This window comes from Athalia rosae, chromosome 7, assembly GCF_917208135.1.
Source record: "Athalia rosae chromosome 7, iyAthRosa1.1, whole genome shotgun sequence".
Lineage (NCBI taxonomy): Eukaryota > Metazoa > Arthropoda > Insecta > Hymenoptera > Athaliidae > Athalia > Athalia rosae.
Window position 1 is genome coordinate 9,497,554 of NC_064032.1, and position 25,413 is coordinate 9,522,966.

The 25,413-nt window shown below is 37.9% G+C and overlaps 4 protein-coding genes across 4 annotated transcripts; 2 read left to right on the forward strand and 2 right to left on the reverse strand.

Moving 5' to 3' along the window:
• The first annotated feature begins 214 nt into the window (after positions 1-214).
• LOC125501642 lies at positions 215-6,669 on the forward strand. Its single transcript, XM_048657913.1, has 3 exons — positions 215-1,601; positions 2,838-2,968; positions 6,340-6,669. The coding sequence occupies exons 1-3, from the start codon at positions 1,550-1,552 to the stop codon at positions 6,565-6,567; spliced, it is 411 nt and encodes a 136-aa protein (XP_048513870.1). The 5' UTR covers positions 215-1,549; the 3' UTR covers positions 6,568-6,669.
• On the forward strand, positions 3,432-4,966 carry LOC125501640. The gene is made up of 2 exons (XM_048657910.1): positions 3,432-4,156; positions 4,240-4,966. Exons 1-2 carry the CDS (start codon positions 3,734-3,736, stop codon positions 4,939-4,941), a joined length of 1,125 nt encoding a protein of 374 aa, XP_048513867.1. The 5' UTR covers positions 3,432-3,733; the 3' UTR covers positions 4,942-4,966.
• Positions 6,670-8,634: 1,965 nt separating the features above from the next.
• LOC125501900 (zinc finger MYM-type protein 1-like) lies at positions 8,635-10,140 on the reverse strand. The gene has a single exon (XM_048659027.1). It carries the CDS (start codon positions 10,138-10,140, stop codon positions 8,635-8,637), a length of 1,506 nt encoding a protein of 501 aa, XP_048514984.1.
• Positions 10,141-16,273: 6,133 nt separating this feature from the next.
• LOC125501643 lies at positions 16,274-18,655 on the reverse strand. The gene is made up of 4 exons (XM_048657916.1): positions 18,506-18,655; positions 17,815-17,949; positions 16,934-17,022; positions 16,274-16,698 (listed from the first exon to the last, which is right to left on the reverse strand). Exons 2-4 carry the CDS (start codon positions 17,944-17,946, stop codon positions 16,536-16,538), a joined length of 384 nt encoding a protein of 127 aa, XP_048513873.1. The 5' UTR covers positions 17,947-17,949; positions 18,506-18,655; the 3' UTR covers positions 16,274-16,535.
• Positions 18,656-25,413: the final 6,758 nt, after the last annotated feature.

The following is a 25,413-nucleotide window of genomic DNA, read 5'->3' on the forward strand; positions in this document are numbered from 1 at the left end:
TTTTATCGTTTTCCTGAAAGTTCATTGATTACATCATGGATAACCTTTGAACGTAAAAAATGGACAAACGCAGTAAAACAGTACGTGTAAGTAAAATATTTGAATCAAGAAACTTTATTGATTATTTTATGTATGATAAATATAATATTGAGCTAGATAGACATCAGAGAAATCTTGGGAATATTTTTTCAACAATATTAATAAAAAATCATCGAGAAAGGTTTTGAAAATTTCACACTTGGAAATTTTGAAATTTACCTTTACAATTTATAGAAAAAAATTCTTCTCCAATTTGCTTGTTTGATACAGAAAAAAAATTTCAAGTGGTTATTGGCTTTAATATTATATGTTCAATCCAAGAAATAACAATATGAAAAGTTTTAATGATAAAATAATCAAGTTTTTTCAAATTTCATTTCAGAAAGCATCCAAAGGATTGACAACCAAATAGAAACACACGAATTTGTAGTGCTCATTTCATCAATCATCAGAAGTCAAAAAACCCTTCACATCCGTCTTACATACCGACAATTTTTCTGGGCAAAGAAAATACCAAAAAATGTATTCAATCTCTTCAACGGTTTGAACGATCAAAGCAACTAGAATCTAAGAAGAAAATGACTCATAATAACAATAATGAGGGGATTAATATTGGTGATGAAACTGTCATTGCAGTTGGTGATCATCATAATTCTATCGAAATTGGAGTACAGAATTCGGAAACTTATGTTTCTCATACTACTCTCCAAGCAGCAAGTCGTAGTGTAACCTGTCAAACTGATGAACTGATTTGTGAAAATATTGTAGATGATCATACGTTTTTTTTTTGTAATATTAATACTTGTGACGATGTTAGTACGTACAGCAGAAGTGCAAGTAAATATTCTAATTGAAAAAACTGCGGAGAAGATGTGTATTTTATAATTTTCTGCATTTTTTCCAACTTGTATCACCTATTTCAAATACTGTTTACATCACTCTGCTTTCCTAACTTGTCACTAGGGCACTCTACTTTCGACAATAGTGCTGCCTCTATAGTTCTTACTCTATACTATACTGGAACGCGCGCGATAGGAGTGGGGGCAGTGAGAAAGAGATAGTGTGGTTGGGGTATGTCCGCTTGTGTCACACGCACATCTACTTTCTGAACCAGAAACATCGGTCGAAAATATGCATCGTTATCATTGAACTCCAGTATTTATAAAATTTAGTGATCATAGAAATAGATTGTACCGTACGTATGTATGTACGTACTACACACATCAATAATGGCGAATCAAAATTTGCAGTAAATATGCATAAATTTTAAAATGGCGCTGTGTAATGTCCAGCGTAGCATATACAAAAACTGCTACAGAAATTTTGGAAAAAGCGATGTTGAATATGTGAATTCTTCATCCCTTTTTCCAAGTGAGAAAGATGTGGTCGCGATTCCGTATAGTAGGAACGCGGTAAAGCTCGCACATGCACAGAACTGAAATCGGCCGTGATTGGCGCTGCCTAGTGGTAGCACTGCGCAGAAGAGATTTCGGATCACGCCGCCGACGCAATGCAACATACAACCGATTTCATCAGTTTTTATCAAACAACCATGATAGCCGGTGAGTAGTGCTTATTTGACTAATATTTTGTTTGCCACACATCCGACTTAAATTCTCATTATTACACCAGCTATGTAACATGTGACGGTCAGAAATACAGTGTGATCATATGTAATGTCTTATTTGGGTTATAAATACAGAAATAACACATACGTAAACCCTAACCGGGATAGTTGAAAAATTGTAAAATCGGTGCTCGCATTTGCAATTCATTTTCTGAAATTTTCTAATGGGTTGATTCAATGGGATAATTTTTCTGCTCTATTGATTGAAACATACTGTACGAAATTCAACCGATGATGACACTAATTATCGTGTAAAATATTTTTTGAACTGTCTTCCGCCGTTATGGTGGCGTGGTAGCGTCATAAATATATTCAGGAGGGGAATTCCCCGCGAACTCGACAAGCCTCCGACCCTCACCATTTTTGTTTCGATCCATCCTTTCTTCTGACATTCAACTAACCCAGGATAGGTGAAAAAAAAAAATTTTATAATTTTTCGAACATCCGAATTCCGTCACCGGTTTTTAAAAAACAAAAAATTGTTGCGCGCAACTATATGTTCAACGGCCTATTATATCTAGATCTGTAGATGGGATCGGACTTCGATACTAGGTCAATGTGTTCGTCTTGAACACTACTTTTCGATGTATATTTTATCGATTGTCCACGAATTTTTCGAAGTCAGTTTCGAGAATTCAAAAATCAAAAAACTGAATTTTCGTGTAGTATGAAATTCAGACTCGGTGAGAAGATTCTTTGAGATTTTTTTTAAAGCATTCAAAAATGCCATACTTTACGAAAATTCAGTTTTTTGATTTTTGAATTTTCGAAACTGACTTCGAAAAATTCGTGGACAATCGATAAAATATACATCGAAGAGTAGTGTTGAAGACGAATAAATTGACCTAGTATCAAAGTCCGATACCATCTACAGATCTAGATATAATAGGCCATTGAACATATAGTTGCGCGCAACAATTTTTTGTTTTTCAAAAACCGGTGACGGAATTCGGGTGTTCGAAAAATTATGAATAATTTTTTTTTTTTTCACCTATTCTGGGTTAGTTGAATGTCAGAAAAAAAGATGGATCGAAACAAAAATGGTGAGGGTCGGAGGCTTGTCGAGTTTGCGTGGAATTCCCCATTATTCTGCATATACTACACGCACTGAGGTATTTACCTTTCAAATAAATAATTTTGGTACTAATGTGATATTTCATTGTTCACAAAGATAACGAATGCAATACCCAGAAGAGGCGCAGTAAGGGGCCGCGCCGCTCATATTCAGAGGTGGCAGTCGAGGTGGCTGCCCCCTCCCCCACCCCGCCGCAGGAACAGGCTGTGGTGCCACCACAGCGAAACGTACGTAACAGATCTTCATTGTTCATACACACATTATAGTTTCAGACCGAATCGAAATCAACACTTCAATCATGAATTCGTTTTTGAAAAGATGCTGCATTTTTTTCTGAAAAATTGTTGCAGTTCTCCCTATGATGATTTCTATTACAGACAACTTGTCGGTTTGATCACCACACAATATATATCTATGAACACACATAAAATTCATCTATTTTCGGAGAAACAGTTGTATCCACACCAATACACTCCTTTCTTGAATCTGATTTTTTGGATGAAAAGTTTTGCAATTTTTTATCACTCGAACTTGACACAAATTTATGTATAGAAGGTGAGCCATTTTTTTGTTGAATGATCGATCAGGACTGTAACCATCACTGTCGATTTTAAAATCAGTTTTTCTCCATAACCGATTTTAAAGGGATATAAATGGTGATAACTTTAAATGTTAGTATAATTCTTTCTACAACACATGCATTAAAAACTCGTGTTTTTTGCCCTCCTCGGCGGGATGGAAGTCACAGTTTTCGGACGAGCGGGCAAAAAACTTGCCAGCGGGCAAAAAACTCTGGCAGCAGGGAAATAAACTCGCCGCCGGGAAAAAAACTCTGTCCGCCGGGAAAAAAACTCTCGTAGCCGTGTAATAAACCAAGAAAGTGCTGCCCCTAGCGTAGAACTATATTGAGTACGATGTTTTCATGACGAGTTGTATACTAACCGAAGGACTAAGGCGCCGTTCGAACGGTTTTAAGTGTTCTAACCTCAAAAATGGAGTCTACTACAGAAAATGACCGTCCAACTACGCCTCCTGATATACGTGACGCAGCGGATAAAGTTTCATTTCACCTGTTGCCGGATAAATCGAAAGAAGTTTATGAATCCGCCTACAAGGCATACACCGACTGGAGAACGTCCAAAGGCGCGAATTCGTCTTCGGAATCAGTTTTACTGGCATATTTCGATCAGATGTCGCAACAATATAAACCTACAACTATCTGGTCGTTATACTCGAAGCTCAAAAGCACCATCAATATCAGAGAAAAAGTTGACATAAGCAGCTACAAAACATTATCGGCTTTTTTAAAAAAACAGTCACGTGGATTTCGCAGCAAAAAATCCAGCGTATTTACATCCGAGGAAGTACAGTCTTTTTTGACAAGGGCCCCAGACGACAAATATCTTGCAACAAAGGTAAAATTACAGTATATACATATAACATACACTCTACACACCTACACCTACACTCTATTTACAATCAACTGTGTTATTTACAGATCGTTCTAATTTTTGGGATTTTCGGCGCATTGAGGACCGATGAATTAACAAACATTCAAGTACGCGATATGAAAAAGCAAGGGAATCTACTGCAGGTCCAAGTTCCTAAAACTAAAACGATGCTACCACGATCTTTCATAATTCCTGAGGATTGTGTGGAGTACGTTACACGATATCAGTCTCTCCGTCCTGAAAATGTACCCTCCGGCCGCTTCTTCATAAATTACCAAAATGGTAAATGTACTGCGCAGGTGATTGGAAAAAACAAGTTTGCCGGTATGCCGAAAGAAATCGCTGAGTTTCTTGATTTACCTGATGCTGCATCATACACCGGCCATACTTTTCGCCGTACCTCCGCAACAATGCTTGTTGACAATGGAGCGAACATGGAAACGCTGAAGAGGCATGGTGGCTGGAAATCAAGCACTGTTGCGGAGGGATACATAGCAGAATCCTTAGGAAACAAAAAAAATATCGGGGATATGATAATGTCTTCTCTGAATTTGCCTTCAACAGCAACCTCAGCCGACAACCGCAGTGTCAAAATATCATCGCCAAAGCGTCCTAAAATGGACGATTCAATAAACGCAGTACCTTCTACAGCGAAAGTGCATTGTGGCCCGGAGCAAAAAGTATTCACTTTCGAAAATTGTACAAATGTTACAATTAATTACACAGGGAATCCGGGAAATCCTCTGTAATTTTCTATTAGCTCATTAGCTGTGATAAAACGTAACAAAACCACTCTTGGCTCGAGAGTAAGGTTGTCAGAGGTTTTTAGATGATTGGATGATATTAATAATAAGAAAAACTGATTTGTGATGATAAACATATCCTGAATATAAAATATATAAGTCTAAATATACGTACCTACTATTAGAGATAAGAAACTGATTTCAAGTTAAGCTTGATTGCAGTACCTATGCATACTATTAAAATTAGGGAAAATTCTGTGATTCCAAGAGAATAAGAGTGAACATAGTTTAAGTTTGATACTATCATAAATATAAAAAGAACTTTGTGATTTCAACATCAATAAAAATCATCTTGAAAATATAAGAAACAAAAATATGAAAATATTTAAAATATAAAATATATAATCCTGATATAATTGAATATGAAAAAACAGATGTAAGGTTTTCATTTTGCTAGAAAGATTTTTATGAAACATCAGATCTTTGATAATGTTTTTAGTCGGGGGGCTTTGCCCCCCGGCCCCCCACGGGGGCTTCGCCCCTCGACCCCACCAGGGGCTCCGCCCCTGGACCCCGCCGTCACGCACAGTGGTCTATCACAGTTCAGTTTTTCAAGGATGTAGTAACTATTTGATCGCATTTCTGCAAAGTCCGAATTATGCACACCTTCGGCGGTTTTTTAGGTCATTTTATCGTAGTCGGGTAAGAAGTAGTATATGCCACACGGGAGGAGCGGATTTTCACCTTGTGCTCGTGCAAACCTCGCTTTGTCGTAACTTAACCTGCCAATGCATGAGTAATTCGTAATTTCCAATATGTATTTTTCACTCGTTTTTAATGCATGTGTTATAGAAAATAGTATATGCACCACGGGAAAGGGCAAGCGTTTTGTCTCGCGCGATGTTTGCCGAACTCGTCTTCACTCTCGGGCGCCTTCGGCGCCCTCGACTTACAACTCGTTCTGCAAACATCGGCGCTCGACCGAAAACACATGCTTCCTTCCCTAGATGCATAATATACTATATTATTATGGTACAATAGAATAATTCTCAATTTTCTCTTTCTCATGGTAAATGAAAATCGTCCCCGTTTACTTCAAATACAAATTAGAGGAAGAATTTTCGTCATACTTGAGTTTCAGAAAGCTCGGGCTTTCGTTAAGTACCTCGTATTACCCCGCCTTCCCCTATATACATGATCAAGCGTATCAACAAACTAAATGTGGTACGAAGAGTCCTGACCCATATTTCACATATCTCATATATCACAACAAGCATTCCCTTAGAAAAACTAGTCCAAGTCAATAGAACTATTAAAATTGTAAAGATACAGTGCGAATGAAAGTGTCTGATTTGAGTGCTACCTCTTCATCAAATTATAGCTTATAATCATTATCATTCACAGATCACCGCTGGAGAACTACTCAGAGAGTTGATGGCGCTGAGGGCTGCTGTGGCAGAGTTGCAGCGGCAGCAGCAGCCACCGCAGCCCGCTGCGGACAACGTGCAGCCGGAGCCGGCACGGGCGAAACCCAAGGGCGGCGACGGCACAGCACAGAAGAAGCGGCGGAACAACCGCCGCCGCCGAGGGGGCAACCGGGCACCCGCCATCTACCACTATTACTACCGTTAGTAATATTGGTAGATGGCGGGCCGGCGACGCTGCCCCTTATTAATAAATAAATATATTTAAAAAAATATACTGCTTGTATTGGTTCTTTTCCTTCCACCACAAATATAGTGCGACAGTAGTTCTAATGCATCTGATGTCTGAATTATGAATTCCAATCGTCGTCTTGTTGTGAATAGTAGTGAACGTTAGTAGTTCAAGCCATTTATAATCCCGTTGCAATTTGTGAGTTCGCGCTTTCGAAAGATCATCTTATTGTCAGTTTTTCAAGTACATAATTGTAGAGGAAAGAACTCGTAATTTTGGTCACCGGTTTCATTGAGCAACTGTCATTAAGGTCACAGATGTAGTGCGGTGATTTCGATTGATAAGGGGGTTCACTCTTGATGGTTCACAGATTTGTCTCTCGCAGGGGCACTCATTTGTATCACCTATTGAATGATAGAAATAAAAACCTTGTCCGAACGTTAGAACCATAGATATAGTATCTATGTAGAAACATATGTATACTGAACAGAACCTTCTCATGGGCCGTGTATTGTGTTCCACTACCGTCATAGACGTGTTCAATATATCTATGCTACCATAGATATGTTCAATATATCTATGTTACTACTAACAATAAGCTGTATACCTTTGAAATATGAGGTATTGAGGTCTTCGAGAGGAGGCAGATGTATATTTTAAATTTCGATGGTATTTGATAGAATTTTGGGGTACGGTGTTATAAGGAGTTCGAGAAGTATTGCAGTACAGATACATTGATTGCAACATGTTTTCTTCACTTTTATACTTGGGGTCTAGTGAACTCTTTTACATTATTCGAGTACAACGTTTTAGAACAGAGAAAACTGAGATCAATAATATATCTGTGATGGAATTAATACTGGAAAATGTGCTTTTTCAACTTATATCGTATTCCTGAGTTTAAAGGCTGAAATGTTCAGACATTTTTTTTTCAATTACGAATCGATAAGCCTATCATATATGGATTAGGGTTTCCCCCAAAAAAAACGGATATTCTTCTTCCTGCGTCTCCTATGAAAATGTATCACACATGTTTTGAGAGCCTCCTCCGAAGATCAGCTCAAACAGATAATTTTCAGAGGTCACTCAAGATTTTAACACAATTCACAAAATCGTGCAAAATTGAATTTTTTTCGGTTTTTTTTCTCAATATTCGATTGCATTCTATGCTAAAAACGATAAAGATACCACAAATATCCAGTAGATACTTTGATTTCTAAAAGTAGCTTAAAATTTTTTATCCTCCAAAGTAAAGTACTTAAGATGTTTTTGAGCGACCTTTGAATCTAAATATCAACGAACTTTCAACTCTTGAGGTTGGTATATAAAAGAATAGAAAGATAGATATATACATCTATGATGCAAGTGAAGATCAAGCATTAAAAAATTTCTCAGAATTTTTCAACTGAATTAGGTTCGATATATCTATGGTATTATCATGTGTTATTGAATTTTCCTTTCACGATTCTGCAACTTTTGTTCCACACTTTTTCCCAAAGAATCCTCAGATTTTACAAGTTACCTGTATCGTATCCTGTATCTAACGTTAAAAATTTATGGATACCGTGTATAACATGGCTAATTTTGCTCGGTCACATATCTGTCGGTCAAGTTGAACAGTTACGTTGAATTATTATATCGATCGGTCTAGAGAATAATTTGCGAAATCGCGTGACTCACAGGGTATCAAGTCGTTCTGTGTGTAAAACAGCGTCCTGAAGCGAAATCCTCAAAACTTAGATTTTCGCCGAGCGCGCGGACAAGTTGCGAAAAGTCAGAGTCAACGAATTCAGACTTATAAGTCTGAATTCGTTGGTCAGAGTCATACGGTAGTATGTCAAAAATAAAAATGCCAGCCAGCGCCGTGCCTAACCCTCCAGGCACCTGGGGCAAGCTAAGAAAAACCGCCTTTTCGAATACAAATATTTTGATACTAACGGTTAATCAATTGATGAATAATTGACAGTGGACCCGGTGGTTCGTCACTCCTACCGTATTTATAATGACTCCAAACCACTGTACTTTTCATCCCATCGAAAGCCTTTACTCGAAACTTATTTTTCTTGCTTTCACTTTTGCAAAGTCTGCAATAAGCTCCTGATAGTCAATCAGATCACATAATTCGCTCTCAATGGATATGGTGGCTAATCCGACTAAGCGTTCCTGGCTCATTGTCGATCGCAGATAATTTTTAATAATTTTCAATTTCGAGAAGCTCCGCTCTCCTGACGCCACTGAAACGGGTAAACTCAATAATATCCGCAAGGCGATGACAACGTTGGGTACAATCGACAGAAGATCATTCTTCACGAGGTCATTCAAAACTTCAATTGGGGATTGATTCGCAGGCAAGATCAAAGCCAGATTAATAAGTTCGTCACACAGATCAATCCCATCAATATCCATGTGATCCTCATCTGTTAATGTTATCTGTAAATCCTTGCAGCTCTTCATTATTTCTTCTTTCATTGAAGACTTAAGAGCATGAATATCATACAAGAATTTGAAATCATTGCTGTGTGCCTGTAGTTGTTGAAATCTCTCTCCAATCGATACCACTGCCGTATCAACAACATCGCAAAGAAATTCTATTCGGAATTGTTTCTCCGGATTGTGCACAAATTCATCCCGAGCTTCGTATTCGAAATTACGTTTTTTACCCCGAACGCGAACCGTGTTTTCAGGGGGAAATACTGGCTCTATCTCTACTTCAGATGCTGAGTCTCTCGCTTCGTGCAATATTCTAGAAAAGCTTTCTTCAGATCTATACTGCTTCAGAAAATCGATAGTTTTGTCTAAGATGCTACAGCATTCAACTATATTCAAAGCAGGACTTTGTAATAATTTTGACGCGACATTAACTTTGTTTAGAATATCGAACCAAATGATCACGCTACAAATGAATTTAAAATTCGCGATCGATTGGGCTAAGCACTTAGCCTCATATTTCAATGCATTATTATTTTTTTCATCGAGCGAGATTTCGACAAGTGCATCGTAGATCTCCCCAAGCTGGTAGCGCACGGGTTTGATGGCATCAACCCTACTTTCCCAACGCGTATCACTGACAGCTTTTAAAGTCAGAGATGGGATATGTTTTTTAAGCACGTCCCACCTACTCGTGGAACTCGAAAAAAAAACGTACAGCTTTTGAATAAGTTCAAAAAAGCCTGTAGTTTGACCTGTGGCCGCAGCAGCATCGCCAACTACGAGGTTGAGGGTATGAGCTGAGCAAGGGACAAAGAAAGCTCGAGGGTTTCTTTGCAGAATCCTATTTTGCACCCCAGAATGTTTGCCCTTCATGTTCGCCCCGTTGTGACCACGCATATCAGAAAAGGCAACACCCAAATTCTGTAGCTCATCAAGAATAACCTCTGTCAATCCTTTACCCGTGGTGTCAGTAATAGGGAGAAATCCAAGAAAATGTTCTCTTATTTCGAATTTTTTAGCCTTCTCATCATATGATACGAATCTGATGATGATGGACATCTGTTCAATACGACTTTTGTCGGGCGGGCAGTCCAATATGATCGAGTACCACTTTGCCATTTTTATCATACCCACTATAGAGTCACGTATTTTTTTGGACATCAACGAAATAATTTCATTTTGAATTCTATTACTCAGGTAATGACACCGCGTCTCTTCGTTTCTGATACGTGATACATGCTCGGCCATTATCGGATCGAATTTTGCGAACAGTTCTATGAGTTGCAAGAAGTTGCCGTTATTACGCTTATACAGTTCATTCGAGCAACCGCGCAGTGCGTGAGATTGTGTGGCTAGATATTGTAACAGTAAAACTGAACGTCACAGTGCGATACCACTACAACGAAATGTTGACACCTTCATAATTCGGACACGAACTCATCAGCAATAAAAGTAAATACAGCGGTCTCTCACCTTGCGTACCGACTGTCTCTTTTCATATGCGTCGGAGGATCGACACCAAAATCCGGCGGTACGCACGTTGAGTGTAGATAGGAATAGAGGTGCGGAAGACGTGGTGGGGGTATGCTCATGTACTTTTCCTTATATACAAGAGCTTTGCCTCCCCACTAGTAGATGGCGCTGACAAAAAATGCCCGATTTTACGCAACGCAGAGCGATCTCGCGTACATGAGATTACCACATGCGAAGGCTCACGGACGGCCCGAGCTCTCCCTCCCCACTACTTGGTGCGCTGCAGTCGGTCACTTACACGCATACGGGTCCCTGTAAATGATATGCACGCACACAATCGATTCTCGCTGGCGCGCGGCGTTCTGCGATTTCAACTCATTGCCAGTCAGAGCAATGGAGCAACTCACAAGGGGAGGCTGAGAACTCGTCGTCACCGATTTCGACCAAATTCACAGTATATGTTGGGCTCGACTAGAACCATTGAGTAACTATACTTCGTACTAAAGAGAGCCAGCCTTACGGAACTCCCCGTGGAGAGTTTAGTGTACCGTACTAAGGCGCCGTCTGCAGGAGTCCGGCAGAACACGTCTGCCGTAGCGGCACCGCTAACTGTACTGACGCGCGCGTGCTAGGTAACTATACAAGTTATCACTTGTTCTGCTTGCTCCCGAATAGGCAGTGATGTTACGTACCAAACCAAGTAATTCTACTTCGCCGTTTTTTTCGACGAGTTTCAAAAAGTAGTTATTATAAAAAAATAAGTAGGAAATATAAGAATTGAAAGAAATTAAACGAAACTTGAGGGGGCATTCTGCTTTATTGAGGTGAAATTACGGCTTCATTTGACATTTTTTATTGACGAAACTATTCGGTGGATTGGATTCGAGCTTTGCACATGTATTTGTTATATATTCAGGCAATTGCACCATTTTTTCAATAAGTTTCCTGCGGAAACACGCTTGCCATCCGTCCTCGACCATGACGCCGCGCGAGTGCGTCCGGCAATGGTTGGCATGTTTTTTACCCTCCAGTTGGTCTGATACAAAAAAACGAACGGTGTTTCACTCCATATACATTAGAGTGGGTCGAAAAAAAAAAATTTCTTAGGTCGGGGGTAGGATTTGTAGCTTATAAAAAAACAATGCTCGTTATGCAGTAAACATTTGATGCCGATCGGTCAATACTTTTTTAGATATCATGCCAACCAATTGCCAAAAAGCTATGTCGAGAAAAACTCGTTTGAAATTTCAAGTACAGTTTATGATAACACATATTAAGTTTTATATATTGTATATTATTTCCCTGCTAACACTATAGCAATTTTTTTAATTTCGACATGATATTTACCACACATTTACTTCAGACCTTTAAGTACAAGATTCCGTAAAAAAAAAGATTTTTTTTAATCCGAAAAAGGAATTTCGCCCAATCAATCAATCTGTTAGCTACTCGACTACGAGTATTTCCAGGAGACGCCACGTGGAGGCCGATTGATTTGCAGCCTGTAATTTCTGTCTACCTGGAATATTTGTATATCATATGGCGATTGGCGACCAATTATTGAGTACTTTCACCGCTCGTACGTTTCCGGTTACAACTCGCTGAATTATACAGGTATATGTTGAACCTACGCTGAAGTATTTCTAGAATTTTTGTTTTTTTTTGCGAAAAGAAATTACAGGCTTCCCTAGTGAAAATTTGTCCAATAGCCCGAGTAAAAGGCATTCGTATGCTTTCACCACGGATTTGTCTCCCATATGGCAGCTTGCCTCATAGGAATTGGATCATTCAGTTCTCATATCGAAATGTGGTTGGATAATATCCACGATATTTTGGGAACGAAAGTAAAAGTGATCCAAAAAGGGGTACACGGTATTCTAAGTCTCCAGAACTCAAATCGGGGATGTTTTGTCCGAACTGGGAATGATATAGAGAACGTGAAGCGAAAAAAAAATTGTCGTTTTTTTGGCGCGGTCTAATGAATATGATGCAAATAAAAAGTGTTGAATATAGCGTTAAATATGTGCAGAATATTCCGTTCGAGATGCATTTCAGCCGAGAGGAAGAAGCTAAGCGCTTTTAAGAATCGCCAGCTTCCGCTGTGTCTCAGAGGCCTGCCCCCGAGGTTTCGGGACTCTTTCGGCGTTTCCCTGCCACTTGGTGACCTTACGGACTTTAATCGTCATCACGTCGTATGCCATGGCTTTTCGATGTTCTTTGCAAACTTGATCATCGAACCAGCTGGGAAAACGGCTGTGCACTACCGAGACAATGAGACTGAAAGCCTTGTCCAGGATTCCGTACTCTCCTTTGATAACCGGAAATATGTTATCGAATGCAGCAGTTAGCAGCCTAAAGGCGAAAGAGAATTCTTTCGATGGAGCGCAGAGATGTCCGAGCTCTAAGCCGTCGGCTGTCTCGTAAGCCCGAAAATATACGAGTACTTGCTCACTACGTTCCAGCTGTAGCGTTGTGTCGAGCAGAGTCTCGTGACAACGCGCACATTCAGTACGCTGGATACACCGCCTAGCAATGTAGCCAGCGAAGTACTCAATGGCACAAATCTCGAGAGTTGCCTCGGGATTCTCGTCAACGTCGATGACAACATGGTTGACATTTGCCCGCACCTGCGACTCGTCTTCAATGTCGACGGAGAGACGGTCAAGCGTATTCTCTAGTTCGCGAGCACGAGCTTCACTGCTCAGCAAGTTCAGAGTCATATTTTTCTGTAGGATTTGCCGGAAAGCTTTCGCCGTGGGATTGGGATTAAAAGTCCCTCCGTACGTACGGATCTTGGAGAACAAATTCTCAACGGGATCTTGATTGACACGAGCTACTAGGAAGAATCTGACACCCTCTGCTCTCAAATCTTGCCACAGTTGCAAGATACCTCTGATGGTCGATTGCAAGCCTCGGAAGCATGGAGGAATCTTCAAACCATCCTTAGTGATAGTTCGCCACTTGGAAGATACCTCTAGTGCCCGTTCTAAGTTTTCTTGAACGTTAGAACGAAAGTCAGACATCGCACACTTGTTTCGATTCGGATCTATTGGACCGTGACTATTCAAATTGTCAAAAAGATCGTTCAACAGCTCAAAAAACCTAGCCGTGTTCATGCTGGTCTTGCTAATTATTTGACCTGTTACCGAAGCAGTTTCCAGAGCCGCGGCTACCCTGCGGCTAAATACCTGAAGCGCCAGACGACACTTCATTTTGCCAGAGTCGTGAGGGTAGACGTGCTTTCTAGTTAGTTTACAAGCTGCCCTTGTAGTTTTGTTTTCTTCGATAGCCCATAAGGATTTGAGATCCATCCATGATACTTCCGTATTCTCACCGAGTTGGAAGTTGCGGAGTATGAGCTGATTCCTTATACTTTTGAATAAGTGAGGAATATCGAAGAGCGTGTAAATTTTCGCGCCGTTAAACATGAAGTATGGTTCACCGTCGCGCGTCCTCGCATGCGTGGCACTTTGATTGCTAGTACCTTGATCACATACCATAGCCCAGACTCGTAGACCCGGTTCGTTGATTTTATGCAAAATCATGTCCAACAGTGAGCCCAAGTTAGCAGAATCTACACCTGTACCGCTTAGGACATATGCTAGCGGCTGTTTCCAGTTGCATAACAATCCTCGCACCATGAAAACTAGCGCAGTAGTCGTCACCGCGGATGAACAGCCCAAACTGCCAAGGTCCTCGTATCCTTCAATTTTTTGAAGCGATTCATGAAAATCGAGACCTTTTCTGATTTTCATCTCGTCGAAAATCAGTACGCAGTTCCTCTCTTTGGGCTCCATAACGGAGGCTTTAGTTTTCAAGGATTGAAAAACTGTCGAGCAAATACCTGGCCATAAGCGGATCAAACTAAACCATTCCTTAATGATGCTTATCGATGGTAACACAAGACCCAGTTCGTTTCTCATTTTCCAATAGAGACTGGGAGACGCATAATGCATCTTCATCGAAAGTTGCCGCTCCTCTTCCGTAAAAGAGTTTCCTGGCTTATGGAAGAGCTGCATCATCACAAAGGTCAAAAGAAAACCATGAATGCGAGGACGTAATGCTTCAACCAAACCCTCGTCAGAGAATGATCCTTGACGAATGCATTCTCGCAAACGTCTTATTTTCTCATCTTGCGCATTTGCTCTTTTGCGTAGACGAAGGTTCTGTTTTGTGAGCTTTACAATCAAGCTGCGCTGTGTTTTCAGCCATGTAAGCGAGACGTGCCTTGTTCTGCGCCATTCTTGCCGCATCTCGAAAGACGGAACTTCGCTCGGTTCCCTTTCATAATCTGGTTCGAAAGGGCGAGGCACAGCATCACGCTTCAACCACCCTGATCGAGGAAAAACGTCGTTTTCTGAGAAATGCATACCACATAAAGCGAGCTTCTGCAATTCTCGATCAGATTCGGTAGCTAAGTCGTCTCGTCCACTATTGACGAGCCACGTGCTTAGCCGGTCTCTATCCCTAATCGGAAGAGCATGGAATCGGAGACCAGGTACGTTTTCTCTACTTCGTGCGCCACAGCGATAATAAATGCATGTGGTACTATGTGACAATTTTTTTTTGGTAACCGGAGCGTCCATGTTCACAAATAATGTGTGTAATGTATTACGAATTTCTTTTCGCACAGTTAAGACAAGAAACCACTCAAATTACTTTACAATTCTTTCCGCCCGATTGGGGCGATGAATTGAAATGTTATGATCTTTTTTGCTCAGTTGGGGCGATTGATTGAGGTTGCACAATTCTTTCCGCCCAATTCGAGCGAAGAATCAGAAAAGACACAAATACTTATGGAAATTCGACTCAAAGAAGTCGCTAATTTTTAGGAGACACGATTCAACTCACCGAAAATCGCGAGCCCTTGAGACGAACCTAAATTGCATTATATTTGTGGAAGGGTCGTGTATTGTTTATAAAATATCTATCAATGTCGTTGGATCACGATACTTCACACTTTTGGACTTCTATACGAAGGTATGATTGTCGCGTATTAAGCCCTGACACGATGTTGATTTTTCAAGAATAACAAACATGAATAATCAAATTCATCTGATATAAGCAATGAAGTGGGTGGCGATGAATCGATTGTCGAATCGATTATCGAATTTTTATCCGCTATTGATATTTTCACAGACGCCGCATTTGTTTCCGCAATTTTTTTGAATGCATCGCACGTAGAAATTGATTCGGTGAGCCAGCAAGATAATCTTTACGGTAAAAATTGAAATCCTCATTGAAAAAAAAAAATATCTTAACGTTATTATATTGTAAAACTTGGTAATTTTGCGACTTCCCCAACTTCCATTTGTTACAAAAAGTATGAGATTCTGAAATGTATATTCGATAGAAACAGAATTTTTAAATCAACTAATATGAGACAATTGGATGGATCCAACGCTGTTCGGGGGGTGCGTACGCTTGACGAGTATTAAAAAATGGATGTTTTTGTGCGAATTCAGGATTCTGTTAAATTTTGATAAATACAGGGAGTGTTTTGAAGGGTGAGCCCCTCATTATCCATGTTTTGAATCATCTTTTACTAGCAAAGTAAAGTGGTTATTCCTTTGACAAAATTTATCGAGTCGACTTATTGTTAGTTGTGAAGAATGAAATCCATCGATGAAACTATTGAAAGTTTTTTTTGTCATGAATATTAGGTATCTAAAGAGCGGATCTAACGTGAAATGATAGACTATTTAAAGATTGTGCGTATGTATGGATGTGGTATAAGACATTTGTATACAATAGTAGATAATTCGTAGACCAAAGTACTTTGTAGACTAGCTTTGGATTAGGCTTGGTTCTGCTCTTCAAAATAATACTTGGATTTCTCGCAGTATATCCTAATTGGCCAGAAAAATAAAAATCGTCGTTCTTTGTTCAAAAATAATTATTAATAGGTATTTTTGTCATAACAATAATAATAATATTGATAAAAAGCGCTTTTAATGCGCTGGCAGCCCCTGGGCACCGAAAATACAATTTGTGTAGGTGATGGGCTGAGGCCCATCAGCTGCACTCGCAACATTCTTCGGTCACCATTTTTTGTTGTTACGGTAGCCGCTCTTCTTTCCTTGCCCTCTGCTCTTCTTCCACTTTTCCTTCTCCTCTTTTTCATTTTTCCTCTCGTCATTGCCGCTTTTTTTCCCTCCTTTGCTAGCAGCTTTACGTGCTGACATAGATTCTGACCATTTGTACCTTCAACAATATCGATCATTAGAGCAAATCCACTCCAATTCACACAATTGCCTCACGCCAAAACGCTTGACAAACGGCTGTGACTTCATTTTTTAATTATGAGAATGGTACTTAAGTGAGGTATTCGAGATACTTTTACATGAATGAAGTTTTCAACGAACAGCAAATTGTATGCGGCATGATAATTCTGTCGTATCCGATAATGCCACATGCCAATGTTACTTGGAACACTCACTTATTTCTCCTCGCATCCTTATCTCTTCCGGCCCGATGCTTTCTTTTGAGACTCCCGCCTCCACCAGCCGCTTGAACCTTTTCAACTGCCTGTTAATTCGTTAATTGATCTGTTAAGTTTTGCATTCTTGTATTTTTGTTAACAGCTATGCTGTTATTGTATTAATCTACCGATTCATCTCATACTTCTCATTGCTATGGGCAGTAAGGGTAGTCCCTAAATGGATCCGAAATTTCAAAAAAGTTCAATCAGCCCCGAATGGCGGAAACAAAAACTCCAATTTTTCCAGATTTTTATTCCATATTGTCGTCTCCCTACGTTGAATTTGATGTGAAAAATCAAGTTCATGATGTAAAGAATTAGAATTGTCGCAGGAGTGTCTTTTTTGTGGTTGATAGAAAATTGCACGATTTCCGCTGATCATTTATAACGCGATCATTTACCGATCTTCATTTTCTGTTGGAAGATTGTTCTGCATTTACTATATTTACTTATTTCACAATACACGATCCATGTTAATAACTTTTGGCCTAGGATAACTTTGATATTGATCCTGAAGAGGCGATTGATCGGCTCGATGGAATCGTGCGAATATAATACAACAATCTTTCAAGGAGAAAAAAATACAACAAAATATTTGCGATGCGAAGCATGAGTAAACAACGTGAAATTTTGCATGAATCGAATAAATAGACACTTCTGAAAAAAATTCAACCTATTACATCATAGATTTCATTTTGCACTGCAAATCAATATAGCGTAACAAAGGTAATTACCTATCAATAGAATAAAATAAGGAAGTAGAGACCTTTGTTTTCACCATTTACATTCACCGCTTACGACTTATGGAAAAAAACTATTGACCCATTCTATCGATTTACCTTTTCTCCCACAACACCGGCTTCACCCTTGTGTTCGGTGGGATTCGGCTGCTGGGCCGCCTTCATGGCCAGGAGGAGCGCCCTGGTCGCATCCAGCTCTTTGAGCCTGGCCTCAATAATGGCCAAGTCCATGTTCTGCATTGATGTGAAATCGTAGAATTATAAAATACAGCCAATTTCAATTGTAAATTGTTATGAGCTACATGACACCCTCGAAAAGCACAAGCATGGTCAATTTCAACAATTATTCTCATCCAGTGAACATTTTTTTTAACAGAAATTTCATACGCATTCCAAAATATTTGATGTTACATGTCAATTCTCTAGACTTTTTTTGGAAATCACTAAAATCGCGATCATTTGAGTCAGGCAATTGATTTTTCACAAGAAAAAAAATTCTCAAAATTCACCATATTCTTAGTGTATGTTATATCCTCTAAACACTGATCACATAATTACTTGCAAAAATATTCCCGAGAAATGAACAAATTTGATATGGGTCATCGAGTGAATGGATATGCCATGCAAATTTACAGGTTACATGTATGTGTAACCATCAACGATAACAATATTGCTGTTAAAAGCAAAATACAATAACATTAATATACCCAATGTTATAATTACTTGCAAATATTGATTAGTTGCTACTGAAACTAGTCATGCATATCACTGTTATTCGATTTTTACTTACCGCAATGCTTTCTTCTTCAATTTGTTGAATTTTTTGATGCTAGCAATATGAACAATGTTTAAACAATTGAAATCTCGGCGCGCCAATTAATTCAGTTTTCATCATTATCGACCAACGCCTTTCCCGCTCCCAGTTATCGATTAAACGATCACCCAGTTCAGGATTAGAAAACTTGAAAGTGATTGCAGAATAAATTATTACTGTCCATTGAATAGGACAAATTTGTTACACGTATAATTGTCGGTTGCTTTTGGACTTATCCAATGTGGTTAATGCTATGGAATGTAGCCTGATTTTTATACATATATTTTTGGACAATGGCACGTTTCAAGTGCCCAGGATGATTCTCCATTGGCAAGGATTGGTCACGTCCATGGTCCGCTAAATTTTGAAATAAATTTTGACCGACCAAATGTAGTTTTAGGGTCTTTATTTCGATTATGAATCCTTCTCTTCCGATTTCGCTAATCTGATCTATTTTTACATCACGGTACGGAACATAACACCATTTTGAGGATTGACGATTCTCGATTATATTTTTCGTTCTAATTTATTTTCCTGTGCTCGGATGGACAGACGGTACAGATGTTATTATTCACAATAGGTTAGGTGCGGGCGTGGGTACGCGGCATCGTCTATGCGCGGCATATACGGTTTACGCTTGCGCAGTTTGAGAAACCAATCAAAAGTGGGCACACTTTACCTCGACACCCTCCCCGCATTGGCTAGTATAGTTCCTATGCCGGTCAGCAATCTCCCCCCTAATCTCTGCTCTACCATACACTCACTTCCAGTAAGTACATTTTTTTTACGAACTTTCCGTGTACACCCAGACGAAATTGAGAGAGATTGTAGAAAAAAAGTCACATTCTAGTGTACCGACCAATGATTTCAAGCTTAGTTACTATCGAGTGGCGCTAATTATTCTACTGCTGGCAGTTTATTACGAAGCGGGCCTAATGTTAATAAAAATAATTATTATGAAAATAAGGTTCTTTTGCTCTTGTGAAAATTCATAAAATTTAAATATCTCATTATTTGCCTCCTTTTCCTCAAAAGTTATACTTATGGAGCGATGATGACAAAAAATATTGTATGTCACTCGACCGTGAAGTTGCGATTTTTACAACGACTTTTTTTCGATATTCGCTTTAATGTTTGTGACGCGAATGTTCGGAAACGAGCGTGAATTTCCTTTCTCGGCTACGCCTCGGATGTTAAAATTACGCCCGCTCCGCCGCGATAAATATCTATTTTTTGCTTATGTTTCCGAAACGAGCACCATGCGCGGGAGCCGAATCAGGCGTCATCGGTTATTTTTTCATAGCTCAATTGAAATTAGAAATATTCGTGGTGCAGTTCAGGGAGGTTGAGCCTTTTTTAGTACGTTCTCTGCTCTTTTCGAATCTTTTTTCGAATTTCAGATAACTGCAATGGTTTTCGAGATATCCGCAAAAAACCAAACCCTACTTTTTTTTTCACTGAATTGTTTATTACTTTTGTAATTTTTTCAACCGGGTTGTCATGCGATTCCTGAAGTTTTTCGAGCTCATTCTGGATCCAAAAACCACCTAAACATTAAATTTAGCGAAGGCTAACTCAAATTTGACTAAAAGGCACTTGTTGACTAGACTAGAGGCAACGCCGTTTTTCCGCCTAGGCAACGTAGGCAAATGCTGGGGGCCCGAAACTTTAGGGGTCCATTCGCAAGCCTTTATCATTTTCATATTTGACAATAAAAAACAAAAAAATAACGATTTGCTCTCTGGTGCCGAGTCCGAAACCTAACACACCATCATTTCAACATTCCTATGCATGCCGCGCGTCTTCGGCGATGATGCCGCGTGCCCACGAATGTGACAAATGACTGTCGCGATTGCACAACGCAACTGCATTTGCTATTGGCAACGAGGTATCGGTTGATCTGTTGTTTATTGTAACGATTTAAGAAAGCGCTCAGATCGTTCATGAAAAACTCGGACTGTTTAGTGCCTTAGTGGTTGTTCAGTTAGAAAAATACAACTATAATAAGACACCACGGAATAATAAATTGGTTAGTACATATATTTCCGTCTAAAATTATATAACTAACAAGTTAAGTTCGAAGATTATTATATCATTATTAGCCATCAACTCAGCTATGGCGCCTCTCATATCTCACAGATTCCATTCTTCAATATCTACTCTCTATTTATTCAAATGAATCGAAAATCTAACGCTTTTTGAATGACGTCACATTGTGAGATTAATTATTTTCTATTTTCACTCAAACAGAAACAAAAAACTTTCTGTAAGATAATGAATCCCAAAGTACTGTCGGGAGCACAAAAACGGAAGAAAGTACAGCAAAGAGAAGAACAAAATAAAAAAATGCGTCATTCTTTGAGCTCGTTTTTTCAACCGACAGTCCCAAATTTGAATAATAATGAGAAAGACAAGTGTGTGGATATTTTCTTTGACTCTGGGGTCTGCGTCGATTAGGTAAAAATTATTATACGGACAGAACACCAACCACGTGACATCAATCAGGACTCAATAAATATATTTAACAACACAATTTTTTATTTAACAGTCTACTAGGGTCGACTCGTATCGTAGATTAAAAGATTGTTCATTAATGTGGATCACTCGTGTACACTTGTTATTTCTCTTTATAATTATTAACTGTTGTTTACGTCAGTATATTAAAATTTGAGTGATCGATTTCTGAGCGAGCTCGACCCCCTTACGTCTTAACACCTTATGTCTTTCTCACCATTAGCTTATTGTCCAATGTCCAAAATCCACCTTCCTTCCCCACCATTCTTCTTATTCTTTCTCTCTCTTCTTTCTTTCTATTACACCCGTTACATTATCCCCCTTTTATTTTATGAACATTGAAAATGTTTATGAAATAAACTTAAATTGTGTGTTTTATACTCTCGACCTTTTGTTTTTGTTTTTGTTTTCATTTTCATGCGTCTTAATTCTATTACAACCATACATCTTATACTATTTTCATCTCGTCATATCATTTGTTATTCAGATTACTAACAATATCTACGTCAAGTAATTTAGTTATTTACGTATACAAGTTTTAACAATTCAAACTTAAGTCGCTTTTTTTTTTTTTTTTTTTTTTTTTTTTTAAAGTCATTTCGTCTCATCATTTGATATCCATGACAGGTTGATTATATTTACGTAGACTTATTCTATTATATGTTCCTGTTATTTTAGTGGAATCGTTTGGGTCTACTAATACAAAAGCATTTTCGTTAATCTGTTTCAATATACGATACGGACCGTAGAATAAATGAAAAAATTTTTTAGTAACTTTTTTAAACGCGTCTGATTGTTGGGGTACTTTAAGTAAAACCAAATCTCCTACACCTAAATTTACTTTTGAAATACTTTTTTGATTGTTTTTTCTTCTATTAAACTGATTTAATAATTTTTCTCTAGCTAATAAAATTTTAACCTGGTGATCTATATTTACTGTTTCTGGGAATTTAATTATTTTCCTAATTTTTTCGGTTGGTAGTTTATTGTAATGTAGCTCATATGGTATTAGGCCAGTTGAATGATGAGTTGTTATATTTAAAATTGCTTCGATTTCTTTTACAAATTTTGCCCATTTCGTATGACTCTCAGCGCATAAAGTTCTAAATAGCCGGCCTAGTTCTCTCATACATCTTTCTGTGGGATTGGATTGTGGATGGCGTATGGAAGAGTACGAAACTCGAATATTTAGTTTTTCCAGTGAATTTTTCCAATTTGGTGACGTAAACTGCGTACCATTATCTGATAGTATACACTTTGGTTTACCTACATTTGGAATAAAATCATTTATAATTTTATGTAAGGAAATTGAAGTGTTTGCTTTTTTAATCGGATATAATTTGACAAGTTTCGAAAAGGAGTCTATTACTACAAATATATATTGCACACCTGAAACTGATTTTGGCAGTGGACCATAATAATCAACTGTTACCAAGTCTAGTGGATTGTTAGATTTTATCATTTGGTATTGACCTTCCATTGACAGAGATAAATGTTTTACTCGTTGACACAAGTCACACGAAATCACAAATTTTTTAATATCCCGGTTCATTCCTTTCCAATAAAAATAAATTTTTAGATAGTGAGTTGTTTTATACACTCCTACGTGTCCTAATTTGGAATGTGCCTTATCTATTACTGCACATGTTAGACTATCAGGTAAAACGAGTCTGGCATTTGTTTCTTCTTTATCTTGATAAAATAACACTCCGTGATGAATTTTATATTTTTCGTATTTATTAAGTTCATTATTTTCGAAATAATCTTGTAAAAGCGTATCATTCTTTTGAAGATGACTTATGTTTTTAAATTGTTTGATTAATTCAGAGTCCAAAATAGTATATTCTTTAATTAAATTCAATATTGAATATGTTGTAACAGATGAACAAGGAGTATCTTTGAGAATTTTTGAAATAATCACTTGTTTGACATTATCTTCTTGGTGAAATCTACTATCAGGATTTCTACTCAGAAAATCAGCAATAACGTTGTCTTTTCCTTGACAATGTTTTACTTGAAAATCAAATTGTTGTAGCCAGAGAGACCATCTTAGAAGTCTTGAATTTTGAAAAGAAGTATTATTCAAAAATATCAAAGCCTTGTGATCTGTTATGATTTCGAATTTTTGGCCAAATAAATATATTTTAAATTTAGTCAATGAATACACAATTGCGAGGAGTTCTTTTTCAGTAGTTGTATAGTTTTTTTCATGTATTGATAGGCATCTACTAACGATTGATGTTATATAGCAATTATCTTCGAAGATTTGATATATAATTCCACTGATTCCTTTATCGCTAGCATCTGTTTGTATTTTGTATGGCTTGCCTGGTATAATGTGACTTAATGTTACACTGTTTACGAAATTATTTTTCAAATTTTGAAATGCTTTAGAGTGATTATCAGTCGACAACCACGGTTTCTTATTACTTAATAAATTTCGAAAAGGATGAATGAAATTAGAATGTTTAATACTAAATTGACGGTAGTAATTGCATACACCTATAAATTGCTGCAACTGTTTTAAATTTTTAGGGTTTTCAAAATTTTGAATAATTTGCAATTTGTCCGGGTTAGGTCGGATACCCTGTGTAGATAATATGAATCCCAGAAATGGTACTTCTGATTTGAAAAAGAGTGATTTTGATAATTTCAATGTAACATTGTTCTTTTGCAACTTGTCAAATAATAGTTCGATGTGTTTCATATGTTCTTCAAAATTAGTTGATGTGATTAGGAGATCATCAATATAATATGTTAAGAAAGATTCAAATTCTTTACCCAATATCAAATTTAATGCTCTTACAAATCCACTCCCAGCAGTCTTAAGTCCAAAGGGAATGCGGCAAAATTGGTACAAGTTTGATCCATGCAAAAAGGCTGTAAATGGACGTGATTTTTGTTCTAATTCAATTTGCCAATAACCATTCGCTAAATCTGTTAACGACATATATTTAACATTATGATATTTTTGTAATATTTCTGAAATTAACGGTGCACAGAGAAAAACTTTTTGTTGTAATAACAAAAAAAGGGTTGGACTAACAAAAAAATTTGTTTATTATTTAAACAACTAAATTTCTTGTTAGATGTACAAAAAAATATTGCTAGCCTTGTTTTGTAGGTGTTACTTATTCGTTTTGTATGTATGACAAAATCTATCCAAAAAAATAATTTCGTCAGCGCAGCAAAACGTATTACAACTGGGAGTTTTGTTACGAAAACAAAGCAGTTTGCCTCGACTGTCTTTTGCTTTTGTTGCTAATACGAAACATGGTTCGGTTACAGCTACCAAATTACCGACCTTTTGTCTACAATAACGTTTTTATTTGGTGTGTAGTACGAAAAATCGTTTGGCTAAGATTGCTAAATGGGAAACTGCCATGTCTAAAAGAAATTTTGCTTTGTTTTCGGTACAAAATACCATCATGTTGCCGCTACCAAATGCAGTATTTATTTATTCGGTATTCACAACAAATTTCCATCCAACAGCTGCTCTGAAAATTGATACACATTCGGAACTTGTTCACATTGGGTATGTGGGCTATGAAATAAAATATGTTTGCGTAGTGATTATAATATATATATTCTCTTGGACCATAGTATAGACACACACATAGTGAATACATAGCACATAGTTAGTACATACATGTTACTTTTTTGCATTATATAAATCAGGACGGACTAATTTAAGGAAATTTAAGGAAGGACTAATTTAAAATAACGAATGATTCGCCCGATGCATGGTTATGCACCCAAGATGTAATATAATTGGGCAATGAAGAGTATGGTTGGCGCAGCCATACGTCCGTCGATTCGACGACATACGCTTGAAAGTGACTATCGCCTGATATACTTTTTAACAAACGAACAATAAAACTTAAATCCTGATTATCATCGAGGCAAACTAATATTATGGTAGCAAAAACGGGTAAGTAATCTTCGAACCCTATATTAAGAACCATTTTTGGTTTATAGGTCGATCCTTTAATTTTTATCCATGATACTGAGCGATCAGAATCAAACAAGAGTTTCCCGAATTTCGAAAAAAAATGGTGACTCTCAATATTTCGACTAATATCACAACCAATTGATGGTTTACTTTGAAGGCCGATATTATTTATGAATCTTCTGCATAATTGCAGCTGATGTTTTACTGATAAAGTGTAAGGTAAATTCACACGAGACGTTGTAATATGCGCAGCAATTTTTAGCGGCTTGTGTTTTCCTTCGAAACGCATGCACCAAATATTGCACAGGGGCCCTAAGGAACGCATCAAACGAGGGTAATGTACCATAAAATGCATTTTTGGCTTTAGCGTTTTGCCAAATAATTTTATATACACTTCATGATGTTCTTTTATCAGTGT